The 23787-nt window shown below is 35.7% G+C and overlaps 2 protein-coding genes across 6 annotated transcripts; both read left to right on the plus strand.

Moving 5' to 3' along the window:
* Nucleotides 1-286: 286 nt before the first annotated feature.
* Nucleotides 287-4460, plus strand: LOC141592947 (benzyl alcohol O-benzoyltransferase-like). Its single transcript, XM_074413843.1, has 3 exons — nt 287-823; nt 2411-2678; nt 3811-4460. Exons 1-3 carry the CDS (start codon nt 350-352, stop codon nt 4395-4397), a joined length of 1329 nt encoding a protein of 442 aa, XP_074269944.1. The 5' UTR covers nt 287-349; the 3' UTR covers nt 4398-4460.
* Nucleotides 4461-6149: 1689 nt separating this feature from the next.
* LOC141592948 (multiple RNA-binding domain-containing protein 1-like) lies at nt 6150-19803 on the plus strand. Of its 5 annotated transcripts, none has more exons than XM_074413844.1 (15): nt 6150-6283; nt 6392-6499; nt 7046-7160; nt 8098-8849; nt 8962-9093; nt 10164-10253; nt 10412-10532; nt 12257-12580; nt 15120-15184; nt 16723-16897; nt 17394-17498; nt 17653-17754; nt 17880-18053; nt 19022-19153; nt 19447-19803. In XM_074413844.1, the coding sequence occupies exons 1-15, from the start codon at nt 6276-6278 to the stop codon at nt 19582-19584; spliced, it is 2541 nt and encodes an 846-aa protein (XP_074269945.1). In that variant the 5' UTR covers nt 6150-6275; the 3' UTR covers nt 19585-19803. The 5 variants fall into 5 exon arrangements, 4 of the variants coding, with proteins under 4 accessions (XP_074269945.1, XP_074269946.1, XP_074269947.1 ...); XR_012521262.1 differs by having other exon boundaries at nt 6202-6283; nt 17880-18326; nt 18763-19153; XM_074413845.1 differs by lacking the exon at nt 6150-6283 and having other exon boundaries at nt 7046-7155.
* The last annotated feature ends 3984 nt before the right edge of the window (nt 19804-23787 follow it).

A 23787-nucleotide genomic window follows, 5' to 3' on the forward strand; every position in this document is an offset into this window, starting at 1 on the left:
ACTTTTTTATATTAGAGGTTGTGCTGTAGGCAAAATCAACATTGGTTGCCTATCAAAGCAACACGTACTCCTTGTGTCTCAGTGAATAGTTTACATTTGTTTTATTTTATGAGGAGAAAATAAAGCAAATGTAAATTATTGACTGAGACGAAGGAGTAGTGACCTAATGACCTATGCAAACTTTTTTTTTTTTTTTTTTTTTTTTTTTATCGAGGTGGGTTCATCTTAGTCGACTCCAAATCGAGGTGGGTCTGAGGTATTGTTGTTGTGAAAATGACATGTATCCGGTAATGCACTAGATACTTCAAAATATAAATAAGATACGTACGAAGTAGATCTTAGTACAAAAATGACAGAAATCAATGGTACAAACACAGGCTTAACATTCAAGGTGATGAGGCACGCGCCAGAGCTAATCTGCCCTGCAAATCCCACGCCCTACGAGTTCAAAGAATTATCAAACTTAGATAATAATAAAGGGCTTCGGGTTCATCTCCCGTTCATCTTGTTTTACAAGAATCATACTAGTAATATAAACTCGTCTTTGAGGGGATTCGACGACCCTGCAAAGGTGATCAAGGACGCGATAGCTAAGGCGTTAGTGTCATACTATCCAATAGCAGGGCGGTTGAGGGAGACGGGCGAGGGAAAGTTGGTGGTTGAGTGTAATGGAAAGGGTGTTCTCTTCATTGAGGGCGATGCTGATGTCACTCTTGACGACTTTGGTCATCCCCTTCATCCTCCTTTTCCTTGCTCCGATGAGCTTCTATATGGTGTTCCTGTCACTAGTGAAATCTTGCATTCCTCGTTGCTTATCATTCAGGTATATTTACGAGTAGTAGACCTGTCAAACTGGCCAGGTAAATGAGTCGAGCAAATACGAGTTTTGGTCATGTTAAAGGTTTAGAGTTGTTATCGCAAATAACAAATTAACAATATACGTTCTCTGTCCCCATCATTTGTTTACCTTTATATAAATAGTGTTTTTGTCACACAACCTTTTAAAAAACATATTTCCAAACATCACCTTTAAAAGAAAGTTTGTCAAACACAACCTTTAATAAATTATTTTTGTCAAACACGGTTTTTTGGCCAGATTTTGACAACTTCCTGACAACTTGCAATGGTGTGACTTTCAGTTTATCTTTGAGATAGCAAACGGAGTTGGTTTTGGTGTTCTTGGACTCGTTGAAAATGTGGGACTATAAACTTTCCAGGGGTTGTCAACACAGTGGTCAAAGGTGACCTTATGTAAGGTCTATTAGTGTGTAAAGTAAGGTTGGTCAGAGAAATGACTTTAAGTCTGGGTTTACAGTGGGTGGTCATGAGTTTTTCGCGGGTCTTTTAATGGGGTTATGCTGTCTTGTTTTGTCTGAAATTTGGTATGTAGGTTGAGGGGAGTGCAAGGTATTTCGTAGTTGGGGTGGTTATTGGTTGCAAGTGGTGGTTTAAGAGGAGTGAATTGACCCTCGAAAAATCCTACTTTAACATACATCAACCCTTTGTGACCATCAACCTTACTTTACACACCAATCTACCCTACATAACACTATCTTTGACCACCGTGTTGACAACCATTGGAAAACCTGTACTCTCACCTTTCCAACGAGCCCAAGAAAACCTCAAACCGAATTCGTTTCCTATCTTAAATATAGACTGAAAATCACCCATTCTAAGGGGTCAAACTATCGCAAAAATGTCGTGTTTGACAAAAAAAAATTATTAAATGTTTTTCACACACTTTTTTTCTAAAGTTGTTGTTTGGAAATATATGTTTTTAAAGGTTGTGTTTGACAAAAAAATCCTTATATAATTATATAAATATGGCAACGGGAAACTGGGAATATAACATCACATCGTTAATCTAATTTAAGGATAATGATAGGGCCCCACCGGGTGGCGCCGAATTGGCTGTCACTCTCTCACATGCATTCTTTATTGTCAGGATCTCCACTTATTGCATGTGAGAGTGAGGCGCCGAGATTGGGTGTCACCCGATGACGCAAACTCATTTTCCTAATTTAATCCAGTGTCTCTTGCAAATCGTAGGGGTAAGGGAGAAGTACGTAGTCTTCTACTCCGTACATATTATTAATACTTCCTCCGTCCCGGTCAATTGTTATCCTTTTGTTTTGGCACAAAGACCAAGGAATGAAGAAAAGGCCAATAACTAAATGACAAGTGGAACAAATTGAATGAAAATGATCAAATTACCCATCAAGTTCATTCTTAAAATAGAAAGGACAACAAATAACTGAGACACCCAAAAATGAAAAAGGACAACAAATGACCGGGACAGAGGGAATCACAAATTGGGCATAATATAAATTCGAAACACACATGTTGAAAAAAAGGCTCCATTCTAACCAACCCGAGATTTTTTTTTTTTTTTTTTCCGTTACAAAAACAGGTGACCCGATTAAAATGTGGAGGATTTATATTCGCACTTAGTCTAAACCACGCAATGACAGACGGGATTGGACTAGTACAATTCTTGAACGCGGTAACTGAGCTCGCAGGCGGTGCCCAACACCCATCAATTCCACCCGTGTGGATGCGTCACCTTCTTAGTGACGCTCCAGGCCCGTCCCAAGGTAGTTACCATGAAGATGTCCGCTACGAGTATAATTGTATTACTTCCCCACTTGATGAATTGGTTCACAAGTCTTTCTTTTTCGGTGAGTTTAAGTTCTCACACTTTTTTTTTTTTTACGAGCCCTTTCAAATTGCTAACTAGACAAGACCATACTCGTATAGTAAGATTGTAAGAAGGTGTTTTTGAAACTCAGTACTATTCGCGGATTTTAAATTAAGTTATTAAAAGTTTACCGTTGTATTTAAATTAAAAATAACTCACTTTTAAAAATTGGTTTTTTGAAATTACTCTCTTATATAATTTTTTTTCTAAAATTACTCTCTGAATATGCACTTTTTTGTCAAAAATTGCTTCAAAACTCCAATTTAGGTAATTTATTTCGTATGTCTATGAACTCATTCCGTTTGTAACTTAGTCAATTTATACTCCGCGAAAGTGATAATTAGGCCCCTTAACTTTGTTCAATTATGAAATTAGGCCCCATAAGTTTTATATGGAGCAATCAAGCCCCTAAGTTTTACCAAAAGTGAAATTCAACCCCATTTTCTTAATTTTCACCAAATTCTTATATTAAAATCATTTTTAATACAATTTATCAAATATAATTTTTTTATATAATTTTAGAACTTTTATATTTATATTAAATATTGAGAGTTTTTTTATTTTGAATTTTATAATATATAGACAATTTATTATATATGTATGAATATTATATAAATTATAAACAATTTACTAAATATGTATGTAAAAGCGTTCTTCAATAATTAAAAAATTATGTAGAAATTCGTAAAGTTGCAATTAGTAATTTTTAGTTATTTAATAGATTGTTTAATACAATATAAAATGTTTTTAATTAAAATTCTTGTGAAAATTTTAAAAATGTGGTTGAATTTCACTTTTGGTGAAACTTAAGGGGCTTGATTGCTCCAAATAAAACTTATGGGGCCTAATTTCACAATTGAACAAAGTTAAGGCGCTTAATTACCACTTTCGCGATTTATATTCTGAAAGGTATAACAATGGAGAATAAGTTCAAAATGATACGAAACAAGTTACCTAAATTTGAGTTTTGTAACATTTTTTTTATAAAAGTGTAATCTAAAGAAAATTTTAAAAAGTAAAAAATTAGTTTAAACTATTTATATATAAAGGAGTAATTTTAAAAAGTAAATTTTAAATGGGGGTTATTTTTAATTTACTCTATTTATTACTAGGATCGGCTGAAATAGCTAGGCTACAAGAATCAGTTTCGCCATCAACAACATTCGAGCTCATAATCGCCCACCTATGGCGATGCCATACCATGGCCTTGTACAGCGATCCTCAAGAGACGGTTCAACTAACATTCGTCATGAACACCCGGTCAAAATACAACCCTTCATTACCAACAGGATATTATGGCAATGTTATTGCCGTCCCGATAGCACAAGCCACGACAGCCGAGCTCTCTGAAAACCCTTTTCAATACATAGTTGATCTTGTGAAAAGGACTAAAGAAAATGTCAATGTCAATGTCAATGTCAATGTCAATGAGGAATACGTGAAGTCCTTGGCAAATCGCATGGCAGTCGGTAGATTTACGGTATCTGATCATAGACGAATTGGGTTAAATTGTTTGGATTTCGGTTGGGGTCGACCTGTTTATGGTGGGTTCGGAAGAGGCAGCGAGTTTAACCCGTATTTGGGATATATTACTTGTTTTACACCTTTTAAGCACCTTGGCAAGTCCGGGGTTTTGGTTCCCATTTGTTTGCCACGCTCCGCTATGGAGAAGTTTGTCAATTTGGTTAGTCTTGTATGAAACGGTTTGTTATAAACAGTCACCCTAAATAATGAAATTTGCGCTACTACATTCGAATGTTTGTGTTCCTCGCAAAAAGGCTAGCTGCTCGTAATTTTCTATCCTTTGTTTTAATTAAGGGATATTCTAAATGGTACCCCTTTATTTTTTTTACTTTTTATATGGTACCCCTAAATTTTTTAAAACATACATGGTACCCCTAATTTTTATCATTATCACTAAACTTTATTTTTTGTCAATTAAACTCAGTTTTAGCCGTTAAGTGATTACGTGGACGCGTAACCAAGCTTGTCATTTATCATCTCATGACATAAGAATTCTATTAGGCTCAATATCCATAGTTGGACGTGATAATTTTGCAAGGAATCAATAAATTTTCCGTCAAAAGTTTTTTAGCCCATATACATCAATAAATATTAAGATCGAGATGTATATTGAGCCTAACAGAGTCCTTATGTCATGGGATAATAAATGACAAGTTGGGTTACGCGTCCAAGTCATTACCTAATGCCTAAAACTGAGTTTAATTGATGGAAAATAAAGTTTAGGAGTACACTTGGTGATAATGACAACAATTAGGGGTACCATGTATGTTTTAAAAAGTGTAGGGGTACCATGTAGAAAGTCAAAAAAATTAAGGGGTATCATGTAGAATATCCCTTTAATTAATTTGTTTTTCTGTTTCGCTTTTCGTATTTATCAGCGGCGGAACCAGATTTTATAGTTTTAGGCAGAAATTTCAGGGTAGTGAATTAGTAATGCAATGAGGTAAACTATGAACAACAAGTCTCCCTTGTGACGGGTATATTCGTTACAAACTTGCGACGGGTCAAATACTACACACATGGGTAGATAAGACAAAAGAAAATGTTACTCCCTAGACAATTTGCTTTTGTCTTAGCTCCCATGTGGCTTGTATTTGACCCGTCGCAAGTTTGCGACGGATATGCCCGTCACAAATGAGAATTTGTGAACTATGAAACGTTTCGGAAATTTTAACTAAAAGGCTTTTAAGTTTTATATTGTTTACTCACTATGTACCAATCATTTGTTTACTTGTACTTTTTGTGAGGTGTATTTTAATCAATGCTAAACAAATGATTGAAACGGACGGACGAGGTACAATGCAACAAAGTGTTTACTTTTGTACTTTTTGTGAGGCGTATTTTAATTAAAGCTAAACAAATGACGGATGGAGTACAATGCAACAAAGTGAAATAGGAAAAGTTTCTGAAATTTTAACTAAAAATTTTATATTTTAAACTGTTTACAAAAAAAAAATGTATATACTAAAAACAAATTATTCTTTTTTACGTAAAGTTAAGCGAAACGAAGTGAGGCAAAAAACAAAATTCATAAAACTTTAATCTTGGTAGTAGGTAGTTTTGTTTAAGTTGACAACCGATTTTTTGTTTTAATTTTGAGCCCACGGGTCGGTCCGCCTATTTAAATGGGCGGACTTGGACAGTTAAACATGACCCGCTATAATGGATACATGCAAAAAAATTAGGTCCGTCAGACAGTTTGATAAGACATAGAAGGTAAACATTAAATTCTTAGAACCATTTGTTTTCACAATAATTATAACAAAGCCGTTATACGCACGAACTTTCAACCTAGTAAAATATAAAAAGGCCAAACTGGATGCGTTTGTATGAAGGCCCAGCCTGTAAAACCCAGTAGCAAACAAGGCCCAGAGAAGTTGGCAGTTTAAGGTAAACAAACACGCCAAAACGACAGAATTTTCGCCGTTTTGAACTGTTGAAATGAACAGTGCACCCAAGGGGGCTTTTAGGGTAAGTTGAGTTACAAGTCTATGACGGATATAGCCGTCACAAGGGCGCCGTCTGTCGAAAAAAGTACTTAATTTTTCCAATTATGTATTCGTAAGACCTAATTCCCAATTCAATTTTACAATTACTCTCTTAATTTTATTGATTTGATTCATTCTTGTAAGTATTAATTCACAAATTATTGTTTCTTTTACTATTTAGGTCTCGAATTTATGTGACGGATTTGCCCAAAGATACTACTGACGATTGTCTCAAAAAACATTTCTCGCAAAAAGGCGAGGTTACTGATGCTAAGATAATTCGTCGCTCGTAATTTTCTATCCTTTGTTTTAATTAATTCGTTTTTGTGTTTCGCTTTTCGTATTTATCAGTGGCGGAACCAGAATTTGTAGTTTTAGGCGGAAATTTCAGGGTAGTGAATTAGTAATGCACAAGGGATTAAGGCCTAAGGGTAGTGAATTTGTTTACTTTTGTACTTTTTGTGAAAAGTATTTTAATCAAAGGTAAACAAATGATTGGAACGGGTTGAGTATAATGCAACAAAGTGTAGTAGGAAAAGTTTTTGAAATTTAAACTAAAAGTTTTATATTCTATTTAGTCTCCCGTTCCAATCATTTGTTAACCTTTTGTTGTATTTTAAATTTATAAATTGTTTATAATGCAACAAGGTATAAATAGGAAATGTTTCGGAAATTTTAACTAAAGTTTTAAATTTAAACTTGTTTATTAGACGATTGCTCGTGCTAGTTTCTATAGTTCTGCCACTGGTGTTAATATGGTTAATATGTGTTTATGGTTTGGTGTATTGTTTTGATAATGTGGTAAGGTAATTGGCCGAGTTTGTGTGGGTGGCAGAGATGGGAAGAGTAGGGGATTTGCGTATATTGGGTACCGGACTGATGAGGAAGCTCAAAGAGCAATCAAGTACTTTAACAAGTCTTTTCTGGAGACGTCGAAGATTGAATGTAAGGTATGGTGTAGGTTTAAGTTCAGTTTTTGTTTAGTTTGTGATTTTGTGAGCTGCTAGGTTTTGCTAGTATTGTCAAAATTGGAAAGCATATGTTACTCATTATTCTAAACTGTTGGTATGAAGGATTTACTCGTCATACCTTTGTTTTATATGGTCATATACATGGTTACCTTGTCCGATTCACTATGAATTCGCCCTTCCCGATTGCATATATATATATATAGAAATGAGATCAAATGAGTCTACCCAAAATCATTGAGTCCATAAGTCCTCTTTAGGGCCCTTGGATGAGGGAGATGAAAAGCTTAGATTGAAAGAAAAAAATGAGGGGATTAATCCTAAAAGGAGGGGATAGCTAATTAAACACTTTCCCTTTCTACCTTCACTAATCAAACACTAATTTTACTATATAGGAGTATCATTTATTTTTCACTCACTTCTCTCTCATCTCACACAATTATCATTTCTCCCATCTCTCTAAAACCAAATAAATCAAAATAAACTCTTACTTATTGTTATTTAAATTAATGTTATGTGTTTTTAATTAGTTTAGTCTTCTTAAATTAATTAAAGTTTTAGTCTTTAATCCTCTTATCATGTTTAGGGTTAGTCTAATAATATTAGTCATTAGATTTGTTCAAAGTTGGAATCTTTATTGTCAAATTATGTTTAATTTCATGTTTAGGATAGTTATGTATTTGTCTTGTGTTGGAATAATTATGATTAGTGAGTAATCCTTTTACTAGGGTGCGATTAGACTCTAACATGAGTAATTAACCTAATTTGTTCCACTTAAATTAGTTGTCAATGGGAAATTAATGGGGTTTACCAAAGGAGTTAACTTGTTAATGTTTTATTTGTTAACTTGCTGCTGCTGCTGCTGCTGTCGTCGCCACCGTCGTTTGACTTTCCTTTATGCTTTGTGTTACAACTTCAGGTGGCGGGTAAAGTAGGGGATCCAAATATTCCGCCTACTCGGAGTCGGCACTCTAAGCAGAAAGAAAAGAAATCAACTGATGAGAACAACAATATCTCTGATGCCACATTCAAGAAATCCAAGAAGAATGTTGCCAAAATAAATGACAATGACGATCCTGAATTTCAAGAGTTTCTCCAGGTTGAGCAGCCACGACATAAGTCAAAATTGTGGGCCAATGATGTAGTAACTTCTACTGATAATAAAATTGAGAAAGACAAAGAGGATTCTCGTCATTCAGGGGAAAGGAATCAAGAAAAGACAATTGATGGGCTCCGCAAAGATAGACGCGCTAAAAAGAAGGATAGTGTGAATGAGGAAAGACAGGTAAAAGCACTAAATGCGCCACAACATGAAGTTATTTCTGATATGGATTACTTTAGAAGTAAAATAAAGAAAGATTGGTCGGATCCAGAGGATGAAAGTGGCGACGATGATGGGAATGGTATTGGCCTCGAACAAGATGATGAAGATAATGATGATGAAGAGGTTAGTTGTGGCAGTGATGATAGTGATGCTACTGAAGGCAATCGACAGAAAAAGGGGATTAAGGAACACTCTGAAATACCCATGGCTAAAGAGCAGAATAGTGTTTCCAAAGATTGTAATGGTGAATTTATGAACTCGGAGAATATTACTACTAACTCTTCTGGTGAGAATGAGGTGCCTCTTGCTGGTCGACTATTTGTTCGCAATCTTCCATATGTTGCAACGTACGTATTCTGTCATTTGTTCAAGTGTTCATTTTAGTCACTAAGTTCGTTTTTTCTCCCTTATGAAATTTCGAGCACTTTTAAGCGTATTTCCATTACCCAAACTAAACAGAGAGGATGAGCTATCGGAGTGCTTCAGGAAATTTGGTAATGTCTTAGAGGTCCATCTTGTGATCGACAAAGAGACGAAGCAATCCAAAGGTTTTGCCTTTGTTCGTTATAAAGATCCAAAAGAAGCTGCTAAGTAAGTAATTCAATACTACTGTTTTTTTTAGTTATTCACTTAGGCCAGTGTATTTATCAGAGTATTTATGCGACAAATTATTTGTAATGTGGTAGTTTTACTGGATTTTCTGTTTCAAATGAAGCCAAGACTCATCTTTGGTGTTAAATATGATGATTTAGCAAATTGACACGCCAAGTTTTGTTAGCTTTCCGAAACATTATTTCAGTGAGAACTAAGTTGTGGTCATCTGAAAAATAGTCCTTCTGTGTCTTCGTTATAGTGGGGAAGACTGAACAATCTGAATCTCCTCACCCTGCCCCATATGTTGTATTTCTACTGTATCTGGGAAAGTAAGAGTCATTTATCCTTCAATAGGAATAAAGATTGAGGTAAAGGATTAAATTTGATTATTCTGAAAACATAATTGAGAATAATTAATCGAGCTACACTTAATAGAAAAGAATTGCAAAGAGAAGCAAGTAAAATAAATTTGGTAGAATTTTGTCAGTTTCAAATCCAAAATCCAATGTTTTTGTTATTGAAAAGGAATAACTTTCATTAATAATGCCGAAATTCATTGTCAGCTAATGCACTACTCTCTTGATTTCAAATGTTGTGAATTGACTAAAATGGAGGTAGTACTTAAGAATGATGCAATTGAAGGTTTTGCGTGATGATAAAAATTAAAGATTCTGATATCTATTTATGCAACTTCATGCATCTTTGGGCTTTGATGGTGATCGCTATGGATTTATATGTATATACCTCTACTAATGGAATATATACGAATGATTAATAGAATATTCCGTAAACTAAAGGAATACAACACTTTGTGTAATGAAGATCAACAAGTTTTAGAGCCATTTTGAAGTAGTTTGTTAGCCTTTAACCTAAGGTGGCATGACTACTATTTCATAAATAAAAGAAAAGCAAAGAGTTCTACAAGCCTTTTCAATGTAGTGGGCATTATATATAAAAAATGACCCCAAAGCCAACAAATGCATAAAATTCTTTCTTGTTCAAACTCACATTCACCGTTTCTGTCCTCTTTTTAAATTAATAGTGAAATGATTTTTTCTGTTACTCAGGGCATTAGAAGAGCTGGACTACTCGATTTTCCAAGGTAGATTATTGCATATTGAGCCAGCAAAAGAAAAAGAGTCTTCACAAAGTCAAGAGTAAGAATATTTTGGCAAATCCTTTGTTTCGTTTTGTTGTTATCAATGTCATGCCATGAAATAAAAGTGAGGAGTAAGATGTTCGGAGGAAATAAGCAGGGTTTGATGCCACATAATTATGGATGATATACTCACCCATTATTTTTAATTGTTTTCAGTTCAGTTATATCTCAAAACAAGCCTAAAACACTAAAGCGTCGGAGGGAGGAAGAGAAAAAGATATCGGAAGCAGATGGCAATACCCGAGCATGGAACAGTTTGTATATGCGTCCTGATACTGTATGGTCCCTGCTATGCTTCACTTTACTTTTTTTTGTCCAATCTTTTTTGTAGTCATTGTCTAATGTTGACCAACGGAAACCACTTTCTAGTTACTTTTGCCCCCATAATTCTGCTGTAGACCTATTTTACATGTTTTGCAGCTATGTTTCCTGACCTAAGTTTCGTCTTGTTATTTCTGCTTCTGTTCTGCATACTGGAGTCTGTCGTTGTCTATATTTACGATGGGCACCTGTTATTCTTCTTCCTGACTTTTGATTGATGGTCACCTATCACCTTTTAAGTTGGTGATCAGGTATTCTGTTCTAGTTATCTGCTTTTACATAGTAGGCGGTTCACTCTTGTCATGCCAAGGAGCTGATAATGTATGAAATTGCCTATTTCTTTAACAACAGCTTGTGCATCATGACTGAGATTTATTGCTTTGTAGGTCGAGCTAATTTGATTTTGGGATAGAACAATGGTTTTCCTCAAATCGATAGTTGTTACCTTCAGATTAGATTCTTAGTAATCCTTTATGAAGGTAGGTAGTGTGGGGATGCGAAATGATTGCTGTCAATGCTGTGACTGCTATCCTTTGGTTTGTGTGGATGAGTAACATTCTCGGAGTGATTTCTCATTAGTTGGGAGTATACACTGGGCCAAGTTGTGTTTCTAGCTACACTTCCATGGATATTTTCATTCTAAATTGATTTTAAATGACAAACTTATGTATAAGTGTCCACGATAGTATTGTATTAATTATGTTATCATACTCCCTCCTGTTCAAAGTGTGCTCCACATTTCTTTGTGGCACTCATCTTAAGAAATCAGTATAAAATCAATAGAAGGACTAGGGATGTCATTGGGGTGGGCAGGTGAAGGATACCCGGCACCCACCAACCAAAATGGATACCTACACCCGCGGCGGGTGGGAAATTACGACCATTTCTATCCCATCACCTTGCAGGTTCCCATAAGGGGTACCATTTACCCACTCCACCACATGGCCAACGCCTAATTCCAGCGTAACACAATGAAACAACATATTTGGAGTGTTTTAACTTCACACTTCGGCTTCTGTTCTTTAGATTATATTTTTTTTTCAAAAGGTTAAATGAAAAGTTGGAGATGGAGTTTTGGGAACAGATTGAGTTGGCGTTGTTTGCTGACCCGAATGGTGATGACCGGTGCTGCTCGTGGCTAGGCAGAGCTGAGGAGTGCGGTTGGTGGTATGGGTTTGCGGAGGTGGTTGATGATGGATGAGAAAGAAGGGTGGTTGGCAGCTCATCACATGCCCTGAATAAGGCACGCATACTCTTGGCTGTTTAGATCCGTGATCGGTTCTTATGACTCATAGCTAAATTAGGCTTGTAGCTGAACCTTTGGTGGCTTCTACTGGTTGCAAACCTTGAGGAAATCAATGTACTTATAGCTAAATTAGGACTTGGGAGTGTTGGGACCCCTTTTAAAGATACATTCCTGAGTTTCTCTAATTTCTTTTTACCATATAGTCATGTAACATCACCGTGGGTCTTGCAGTACCATACTACCATTTCTATCTGTCTTGGCTGTTAATGTTGTACAACAGTGGACTTATAACCTGCATCTTTTTTGTGCCCTGATCCTGAAGTGTCGTAGAGATGTTTATTGAGACTTTGGATGTGTGCTCTCCAGATTCATCAATTGGGGTTGTAGTCTTGTCTTAGCTTGGTTTTAAAATGGTTGCTTTAATTTTTCCACAGATTGTTGAAAATATGGTTAGGAAATATAAAATCAGTAAAAGTGAGTTGCTTGATCGGGAGGCTGATGATCTTGCTGTACGCATTGCTCTTGGAGAAACTCAAATTATTGCAGAGACTAAAGAGGCTCTAACGAATGCTGGTGTTAATGTAACTTCTCTGGAGGAATTTGCATCTGGAAAAACAGAAGCTTTGGAAAGAAGTAACCATGTATTACTTGTGAAAAACTTGCCTTATAGTTCAACAGAAAGTGACCTTTCTAAAATGTTTGCGAGATTCGGGAGCGTGGATAAGATTATTTTTCCTCCAACACGAACACTAGCCTTGGTACGTTTTCGAGGTTCACAATCCTTTTTTTCTCTCTTTTTTTTTGAATAAAATATGTAGTGTACTTGTATAATTTCACTTTAAGGTTATGGAAGTATGCTTTTATTTGCAGTAGAATATATGCTTTCGCTAGGCACAACAATCTTTGTCACTTCTGTTGGCTAGTGGCTAACATAAGGCTGACAGAATGCCTTGTAGATTCAATTTCCGTCTCATATTCTAGAGAGTATGGTTTTGCTAGCAGCTGAATTTGCATTGGAATCGAATTTCCCTCTCATAAGGTAAGAAAATTAGGTTGACCCTCTAGGATATGGCCAACCTATCTCATCCTTTTGGATGAGCGAGGTAAGTTGAAGCCATCGGCTATCAAACCACTTCGAAAGAGTTGGACATGAATGTCCAATAGAAGCCATAAAATCAACAACTTTGTTACCTACACAAAAACAATGTTTAACTCACTTTCTCAAAGAAATGAAGGTCTAATTTCACATCGTTGATAATACTTGAAGTTTTCCAAGTACTGCGAATAGAGTTAATAACGGATAAATTATCACCCTCAACTATTAGCTTTGAAATTCCTAAGTATGTAGCTCCTAAAATTCCGTCTTTTAATGCTATGGCTTGTGCAACAAGAATGCTACTAGATCCACACTCTTTTGCTCCTAACAAAACGACTACCATTATGATCTCTCATACAATATCCTAAAGCAACGTTATTCCCATCTATTTTCTATCCGTCAAAATTTAGCTTTAGAAAACCGTTTTTAGGTTTTTCCCACCAGATTTCTTCCTTACTAGTATTGTTTCTTACTGGCTCGTATTTCTCGGAATTGTTGAGATCCTTATGTCTAGTCTCATTCCAGATCTTAATGCTATTATTACATAAAATAATAAGAGGGCGTTTGGTTAGGGGTCTAAAAGAAAGAGAGAGGGAATCAAAGCTCTCTATTCCCTTAGTTACTGTTTGTTTGGTCATTTTTACCATTCCCTTTCCCCTCCTCATTCCCTCCCATTTCCTCGAATCCTTCTATTTCCATACTCCAACCCCCCCAAGGGTATGAGATTTCATTCCCTAGTCATCCCTTCCCAGGACCACCATAAAACATAACCACTATCACAACCGTGGCGGCACCATCTCATCGCACCATCACAACCACCATCATCGCCGCTGTCGTCAGACCACCATCCAACGTTAGCAGTGACGGCGACTCACCTTACCCTCTCTTCCTCGCCGGCGCCGGAATTCCACATCCGACATGAACAACCACTAACACCACCCTAGAAAAATCATCCCCACCCCTGAAATTCTTTTGTTGTTTTCATTAATCATTATTCATTACTCTTCCGTATTGTTGCGTTTTTAATTTGTTGCTTTCATTCATCAAATCAATGGATTGGATTAAATTACTTTATGAGCATCTTTGATTTTCACTTCTAGCTACTTTTCACTTCTGCAACTTGGTTTATTTAATGGCTCATGGTGCTTCTTGCTTTCTCTTTCCCACTTGGTAAGTTGGTATGCATGTCCTCATTAATGGCGTGTCTGCTATTGCCAACATTTTTTCTATTTTTGAAGAAGAGGGGAAAAGACCAATGCGGGGGATAAGGTTGCCGACAATGTGGCGCGGCGACGACTGAACATCGGTGGTAGTGGCAGTGGTGGGGCGCCAGGCTGATGGTGGTGTTGGTGGATGTGAGTTGTCAAAGGTGGGAGTGTGCTTGGATGGTGGTGCTTGGGTTTTAATGGTGGGTGCTCATGTTTTTATTAAAATGCAAACCAAACAACCTTTTTAATATAAGGGTATTCCATTCATTTCATTTCATTTCCTCTTGTTTCCCTTTCTTATTCCCTTTCTCTTTCCCTTGTACGAACCAAACCCCCCCTAAGTTTGCTGATATTGATATGAACATTATTAAAAATAATGTCATTTCCATAATAAGTTTCCTTGAGATGATTGAGTTTCATTAGAAAACTTTGACTTGCAATATTATCATAATTTGACAAAAAATTGTTAAAGCTAATAATATTCATGTCTTGGATAACAGGACCAATCAAAAGACATTTGTAAAAGAAATGATCTTTGTTTTCAATAGGATGGTTGCACAAAAGAGAGTGAGGTGGGACATTAATATGACTTTTAAGAAGCCTACCTTTCGTTGGGAGGCCGTCAACACATGTTTTCCAAAGAAAAAAATTTAACTTTGGAGGAATATTCAATTTCCAAATCCAGTGAAAATCACATTTGTACTTTGATCGAACAAACCTTTTGCTAACCATGTTGCTGTTTTGGACTTTTGGTAGAGAAATTTCCATCCACGGATAACAATATTGTTAGTCACTAGGAATCGAATTGTATGTTGACCACTTGATCATCTTGAATCTGAACATTTTGTGCATACAGGGAACAGGATTGAGAAAATACCTCAATTTATAGTCATGTTGTTTGTGCTCGTGAGAATATCCGTTTCAGACATTGCCGTTTCATGTGCAATAAACCTATTCCGATTCCATGACAATGTGTTTTGGTAATTTTTCTAGGTGATATTTCTTGTGCCAGCTGAAGCACGTGCAGCATTTAGAGGTTTGGCTGGCAAGCGTTACAAGTAAGTTTATATTCATGTTTGATGTATTGGTCAAATATGTTGCTTATAATTAAACGTATTGGACCAATATCAGGCTATCAGCCAATCATCTGATATATCCCTTCAACTACTACAATTTTGCTGCTATTTTTGAAAACTCCTTAATTATAGGAAATATCAGTGCCTTGACTCTTGAGCCAAAAAGCTGTATCTGTAAACAAATATTTTAATAGCATGACCAGAGACATAAAAATGTTAGCAAACTCACATAGTTACTGTTACTTTTCATCTTATTTCGTGGTACTTAGAATGATAGAATACATGCTTGATGATATTTACAACTTCAAGGCATTGATTATAGGTCTGGTAGTTATACAACAATGAGAAGCAAATTTCATTCTTGATTCTGTTCTGTGAACCTCAGATACATCATGTGACATTGTCTTGGGTGATGTAAGCTATTGTTTTTGATAAGCCGTTTTTCATAAATTAGATTGTGAATTGGAAGAGTCTGATCTATGTTGTTGATATGGAATTTCCGATGACAATGTTAAAAGACGTGTGATGAGATATTTTGAAATTTGGTACAATGTCTTTAGCGTAGTATCTTATGCGATATCTTAAACTAGATAGCCCTCTCTTGTTACCTTTGAAGAACAAATTAATACAATTTGATTAAAAGGAATAATCAGTCTCTGGAGTGTTTTTTATGAATGGTTTCATCAAATTCTTTTGGCATACTCTTATTAGTGGTGGTTGGAAAATCTCTGTAGCTGACTTTTTCTAGACTTTTACGCCTTTCATGAGTGCTGCTGCTCTTTGCACTATGCAGTGTGCACTGCACTCTGTTCTGGTTCATTCAACCTGATGTCCCTCGCTCATTAGATTGATGTGTGGGGTTAGGATCAGCAAGAGATTGTTTCTGGTAGAGTTGGTAGAGTTTGCTATAAATAAATAACCCAAAAATGAATGTATTTAGAAGCGCCTATAATGTTTTATTTCCTGTTTTGAGTAAACTCTACCCTGTAGTGTACTTTTTCAACTCTAGAGTCTACAGGATCTAAATACCAAGGGCGTACTTGCAGCTGTGTGTTGTGTCTGGAAGGGTCATAGAGAGATGACTTCTCCTTCATGACTGATTCAGATGTATGGGTGAAAAGTTAAATTCTTGTCGTTTGTTGTAATGTCTTCATGTCCTTATCTCCGAGTGATGAACTACTGCTGGGTTGCTGCCATATTCAGGGGGTGTTTGGTTGGAGCATTTTGGAATGGAGTTAGATACCTGATGGATTCTAACTCCATTCCAACCCCTTGGAATCCCATACCATCTTTCTCCCCAAGGTTCCAACTCCATTCCACCCAACACATTATTATTCTCATTCCCGGATTGAACCAAACAACTTTAGACATGTATGGGGTTCTAACTCCATACCTCCTTGGAGTTAGAATCCATTCCATTCCATACCTAATGTTTGAGCCAAACGCCCCCTCAGTCTGGACTCGGGTCTTTCATGCTATTGCTTGATATTCATTACTCCTCCATGTGTTTGTTTTTCCAGAGATGTTCCGTTGTATTTGGAATGGGCCCCGAGCAATATACTTAGTCAAGATTTGGCATCTAACGGTGACAATAAGAAAAATATGATTGTTGACGAAGACAAATTTAAGAAGGTTTTACTGGAGCACCAAGTTCTGGAGATGTCTGATGGTGAAATTGATCCTGACAGAGTTGAGGTTGGCTATGTTACAATTTTTTTTTCCTTGTGGCTTGTTGTAATTTTTGCTTTTACAGAGACTCTTCATTGATTATTATGCTACTTTTTAGTGCTGATAGAGTGATAGACGATAGTTCATATGCATGTCTGATGGTTGTGAGTTTTTCTCCTTGATTTGAACTTGCTAGATATGAATGTGCAGCTTACGTGAACCTAGCAAGCCAAATGGTGTCAAATAACATCCTTTTGGTGAATTGACTATTTTAATGCTTGCTTATTACTTATTAGATTTCATGTGGGAACAGGCTTGTAGTTCAGTAGTCTGTATTTTGTAAAACTTGAATCCAAGCCAAAGACAAATTCTTGTAACCTTTGAATTTTGTGTAGCTATGTCTTGTGTTGATTTCAATTTTGTATTTAGAAGGTAGAACTGAGATATTTGCCCGACGTCTTGGATGTTGGTTTACGTTTTGATTAGTTTGATTGTTTATGAGATTGCATCCTCTATATTTCAGTCTCGGTCTCTTCATGTGAAAAATCTGAACTTCAAGTCAACCGGTGAAGGTTTGAGGAAGCATATCAGTGAAAACATGAAAGAAGGAAAAATTAGGAGTGTCAAGGTGAGTTCTCAGTTCTTTTTTTCTTTCTAAAAAGAAGGTAGTTATCAATAAAGGAACACGGATTCACAAGTTCGAAAAGAAAGCAGTCCAGGCTATCTTGTTGGACATATATATGCCGTGCTATCTTCTGATAATTATTTCGTTGGTTCTTCAGATACAGCAGCATGTAAAAAAGGGGAAGAAAGTTTCAACGGGTTATGGATTTATTGAATTTGATTCTGTGGAGACAGCTGCCCATGTTTGTCAGGACTTACAGGTAAGTGAAGTATTAAGTATTTTGTATAGGAACGGTAGTAAGTTCTTTTAGTTGTCAGTTAGCTTCCCATTCTAGTGCCAAGGAGTTGGTGTGTAACAAATATCTAATACGAAGATTTTTCATAGGGAACGACTTTGGATGGGCATGCCTTAATTTTTAAAACCTGTCACGCCAAAGAGTCTGAGAAGGTCTCAAATAAAGCGGAAAATGGTAGAAGCTCGACGAAAATAACAGTAAGGAATGTAGCATTTGAGGCAACAAAAAAGGAACTAAAACAGCTATTCAGCCCATTTGGCAAGGTGAGAATTTATCTTTAGTTTAAGTTTCATATACCACACCGATGGAAATATGGATTTATTTTTGCTTGGTTATGTGTTGCCTGACTACATGTAATTTGTTCTTTTGAGCAAGTGTTGCCCGTTTTAATATGTAACAACTAACAATTACTGTTAAAAAAAAGTCATATCTCTGACATAGAAAGTTGTGCTTGGTATGTTATAATCTGAGCCATTTTCTCGAGCAGTTTAACCTGAAAAAATTTCGGCAATGAGAATTGTAATTGGGAAGCTAAGGCTCTGTTTGGTAAAACTCGTAAAACTAACTGAAAAGTTAGCTGAAAACTGAAAAGCTAACTGAAACCCGATAAGGTAGCTGAAAATTAGGAACTGATAAGGTAGCTGATTATATAAAAAAATTGTTTGGCAAACTAACCCTGAAAAGCTAACTGATTTTGATGAAATGACGTAAAAGGATGTGATAATTATTTAATAGTATAGATTTAAGGGGTAAAAACGGAAAATCCAATCAAATCAGGTACCTGAAATCTCAAATGCTACTCTAGGTAGCATTTCATTTCAGGTAGCTTATTTGGTTAAATAAGCTAGTTGCCAAACGTTTACTAAAAAATAAGGTACCTGAAATTTTTGTCAAATAAGCTACTTTGACCAAATCAGGTACCTGAAGTGCCTTGCCAAACGGAGCCTAAGAAACAACATATGATGAGAAAAGGATAAAGTCCTGGTTGATTATGGCCGGAGATTTGCAACCAGTAAAAAAAATTGGCCTGAAATTTATAACTTAATTTGCAACCAGTAAAGCATATTTGTTAGGTAGCTACTTGCTGCGAGTACGCAACTGACAGTTATAGTTGTTGGTTTGCCAAGTGTAGCATCTAATTTGCTACGAGTCACTGTTTTACCGGGTATTATATGTCTCATTAATCCCCAGTGTGGCTGCGTAATTGGGTGATCTTTTTTAAACGTGACAGGTGAAAAGCCTGAGACTTCCAAAGAAGTATGGGAAGCACAGAGGGTTTGCGTTTGTGGAGTTTGTAACTAAACAAGAAGCTCAAAATGCTCTTAAAGCTCTTTCCAGTACCCATTTGTATGGGCGTCACCTGGTAAGTCTTGTATGGGACGGTTTAATTAGTAAAAGCCAACTTACCATTAACAACTAGTCCAACGGAAAATCTCATTGATCAGTTAACGTACATTTTACTTTTGTTAACGTAATATTTTATTATGACGATGTACATTTCTTGTTATCAAAATAATTCTCTGTTGATATGTCGGGAGTCGGGACTACTTTTATTTCGGGTTCTAAAGGAGAGTTGCTCAAAAGTAATATTATGCCGGTAAAACTTCTACACTAATCTATACGCCCCCGTGATTTCTATGTCAATTTCTTCTTCAGGTTCTGGAAAGAGCTAAAGAAGGCGAAACTCTGGAAGAACTAAGAGCAAAAACAGCTGCTCAGTTCACTAACAACGAAGATCGGTATCAAAATCCAGCTAAACTTTCAAAGAAAAGAAAATTTTGGCCTCCATTTTAAGGGAGAAGACTGAAAGTTTTGTTTAGCTCCGGTTATTTAGCGGCCAATCCTTACGTAGTAACGCTGTGGATTCGTGAAAGAACGGAAAACACTTCCAAGTTTTGTTATTAAGCAGTAATTTATAAAATGGATTGAGTATTACGAATATTTTCTTAATCCTTCAATGTTAATTTAAATCACAGGTTTGCTCTACAATCCTGGGATTTTTTCTCGCCATTTCTTTTTTTTAAAACCGTCTTAACTTAATACCCACTCACAATCGATTAAAATAGAGTTGAAATCAAAATGAGGAGGTTAAAAGTTTTAAGTTAAGACGACCCTAAGCAAAGACCAAATGATTTTTTTTTTTTTAGAACGGGGTTAGCTTTCGTTAACATCCTTATACTTATCCTTACCTTTTTTAAAAGTCCTAAATAAGGACACCTACCATCCTAATTGGTAATTATTAGTAACTGGTTTTGGAACTCGTGCACTATACGGGTGATAACGGAAAGTATTATTAAAAATAAAAAAAATTACGTATTATTAAAATTATGGAACGGATGGAGTATAATACACCAGGATGGAAAATTGAAAGTGATGACTGTAGATAAGAAAGGAATTAGTCTGGGACATCATATTTCTCAACATTTTTACGATTTACGAGACGGGTTTCCTAACTAGCGAAAAAGTCCGTTTCTGTTCTCGAATATATCCTTGGATGGTTTCTCTGTTTCTGTTCTCAAAAATGCAATATATGAAAATGGCGAAATCATGGTGATAAGCTAGGTAGCACGGACACGGACATTGATACGACACGGACACGTGATACGACATCTCATGAAATTTAGGACACGAGACACGTCATTTAAATTTAATAAAATATATATTTTATATTTATTTATGTGCGATTTTATTTTTGAAAAAGTATTTGAATATTAAATTTAAATAAGTGAAGGTATAACTCATTCTCATTTCCAAAACCAAAAACTAACTTATAATCAACTATTTCGACGTCTCATTACTAGTATAAGGAACATCATTTACCGCTAATTCAACTTATTTTCTCACCAAATTCAACCATATAACAATTCACGCCATTTACCTTAAATTCAACTTGATTCCGTTTGAAGGTGTGTCCAAATACCATGGACACGGCTCAAAATACCATGGACACGTGTCGGACACGTGCCCAAATAAAAGATGAAAGTTAGACACGGCTTTACAAGTGTCCGACACGGGAACGCCGATTAGGAGGAGTGTCCGTGCAACCTAGGTGATAAGTCACTACTAGTCTACGAGCGATCTTACTCCCAAAGAGGAAGAAGACCGCCCACTGACAAAGTCAACGCCAGCGCCTTTACCACCAGCTTTCCCCTCCAACATAGGCAAGATTTGGAGGGATTCAACGCTCCATCCTCCCTCCCCTTCCCTTCTCTCCCTTTCCCTCCCCTCTATTCTCCTCCCTTCCCTTTCCTTCTACTTTTGCTATCCAAATACACCCTAAAAAAAAGTGGAATTAAGCTGCATAATATTCCTGTAAGCAAGAAGAAACCCATTAAGAAAGTCGGAAAAGGTAGCTCCCGGCCGAAGCTACAGAACAAAAGTGAGAGAAGGAAAGGGAATAAGAAAAAGTACAATAGTGGTCACATTTGACGAGTTTGTCTAAAGCTTCAAACGAGTATATTTGACCATTTTATGTTTAAATATAATCACAATGATACTAGTACTGTCACTGTTACAACTTATTATAACTTTTTTTTTTCAACAGTAATCACATTTAACTGTAAAATAATTACAAGATCCATCTTTAATTAAAACCAACAACTATTCATACTCGCTCTAAGTAAAGCTCTATCCGTACTAGCTCCAATGAAAATTGTACTTGAAATTAGTTTAATAAATGTAATACACAAATTCTTGTTTATGACGGCACATATCCGTCACTCTTGAGTGACGGATACTATTTTACCTCACAAAGTACCCACTTTTTCTCTCTCTGCAACACTATTCATATGGTCCCCTTTCTTCACTAACCCATTTTGTTACCATTTTATCTCACAAAATATCCGCCACAAATGATAACCCGTCACAAGGAAAACCAATTGAATGTAATAGGGGTAGAGAATTAGAGATTGGATCAAAGTGACCGACAAAAGATATTGTATTGTAATAAGGCGGCAGTTAGCAATTATGATCACAATTAATTACCCCTTCTCTTTACCCATTTACCGCACGTGCATCACTTCCTTTCTTATCTCACTTGTACTCAGTCTAATGCCTATCATTTCACTCTAATTTCTCACCTACTCCCTCCTATTCTACATAACTCTCCCCTTTTATGGAGGGCACGAGAATTAAGGGAGGGAGTATTATATGATAAAGTATTGGAGTGGGGTAGGAGATTGGAGAGAGAGAAGGTATTGTGTGATTAAAATAAGTATTGTTGTGGGGTAAAGTGATTAAAATAAGGATTGTTGTGGGGTAAAGTGATTAAAATAAGATAGAATATGAGTATTGTGGGGTATTGTTGTGGGGTGAGGTGATTAAAATAAATATAAATGTTTGCCAAATAAGGAAATAGGGAGAGTATTGTGAATAGACGAAAAGGGAAATAGGGAGAGTTATTTAGAATAGGAGGGAGTATTTTTTAACTCCACAAATTCTCATTATATAACGGACACTATCCGTCTATAGTTATAAACAGAGCTATAGACGGATAGTATTTCTCTCACAAATGAAGTGGATAGTGTAAGTGAGTGAGTGAGAGATGGATACTTTAATTTTTTGAGAGGGTCACTATCTGTCTATAGTTATAGACGGATAGTTATAGACGGATAGTGACCGTTTATAATGAGACAAACTGTTTTAGTTCAAATTCTCGTTTACGACGGAAATAATAAAACAAAGTCCAGTTCATACGAGTTATGAGAGATTTAAATGATGTTTTTTTTATACTGAATTTTAGTTCAACTTAACTTATTTTAACTCTATTCATCTAAGTAAATTTCAGTTTATTTTAATTTACTCAGCTCAATTAAACTTAGTTTAACTTCCAAACCAAAATAAATAAATAAATTAAACTTAGTTTAACTTTATTCAACTCTAAAGAACAAAACTTTAGTTATCAATATGACAATATTAGATTCAAATGGACAATCTTGACTATCGACAGTACGCACATGTCGAAGTGGAGTTGGAAACCAAATTTTTTTTTTTTTTTTTTTTTTTTGACAGCATGGAAACCAAATTTAAGCTACCAGATTCCTCTAAAATTCCTTACAAAAGTACTAGATATATAAATTTGAAATAAAGCCATCCCTGCAAAATCAAACACAACACTCAAATTGCAAAAAGAGAAGAGAAAAATAAGATTATATACCGGTGATATGGTACCACCTCTTACATACAATATATAAAGTCCTCTAAAATAATAATCACGACATAAAAACACCATAATAATATGAGAGAAAGTGGTACCGAAATATTTCACTTCATCCATCCCTTTAAATTCAAACCCAACAATCAAAATCAAATAAGGAAAATAAGATTACGTCACCAACGATACGGTACTACCTCTTATATACATGATAGATTGATAGATCATATAATATCCTCTAGAATAATAAACACGGCATAAAAGACAACATAATAACATGTGAAAAAGTGGTACCGAAATATTCCACTTTATCCTTTCCCACAAAGTCACATCCAAACTCAAAATTCAAAAATAAAAATAAGAATACGTCACATGATACTATATCGCCTCTTACATAAAACATACTCCCTCCTATTCTGAATAAGTGTCCCATTTGGACAATGGTACGAAAATTAAGGAATATAGTTAAAATAATGAAAATTATTGTATAGGGTAAGAAAAAATGAGTTAAATAATGAAAAGTATTGAATATGATGAGTTATGGGTGGTTGGGGTGTTAAATAAAGAAATGAGCTAAGGGTAGGAAAGTAAAAACTATGTCCAAATATGGCAAATGAGACAATTATGTGAATAGACGAAAATGACAAATGAGACAGTTATTTAGAATAGGAGGGAGTATAAAATAATAAACAAGAAATAAAGACCCCCATAATAACATGTGAGAAAGTGATATGAAATAAGATTACTCAAAATAAGATTACATGATTTACAACACCGATTATACGATACAACCTCTTACATATAACAAGTAAAATCATCTAAATCAATAAACACCCATAATAACA

This window comes from Silene latifolia, chromosome 7, assembly GCF_048544455.1.
Source record: "Silene latifolia isolate original U9 population chromosome 7, ASM4854445v1, whole genome shotgun sequence".
NCBI lineage: Eukaryota > Viridiplantae > Streptophyta > Magnoliopsida > Caryophyllales > Caryophyllaceae > Silene > Silene latifolia.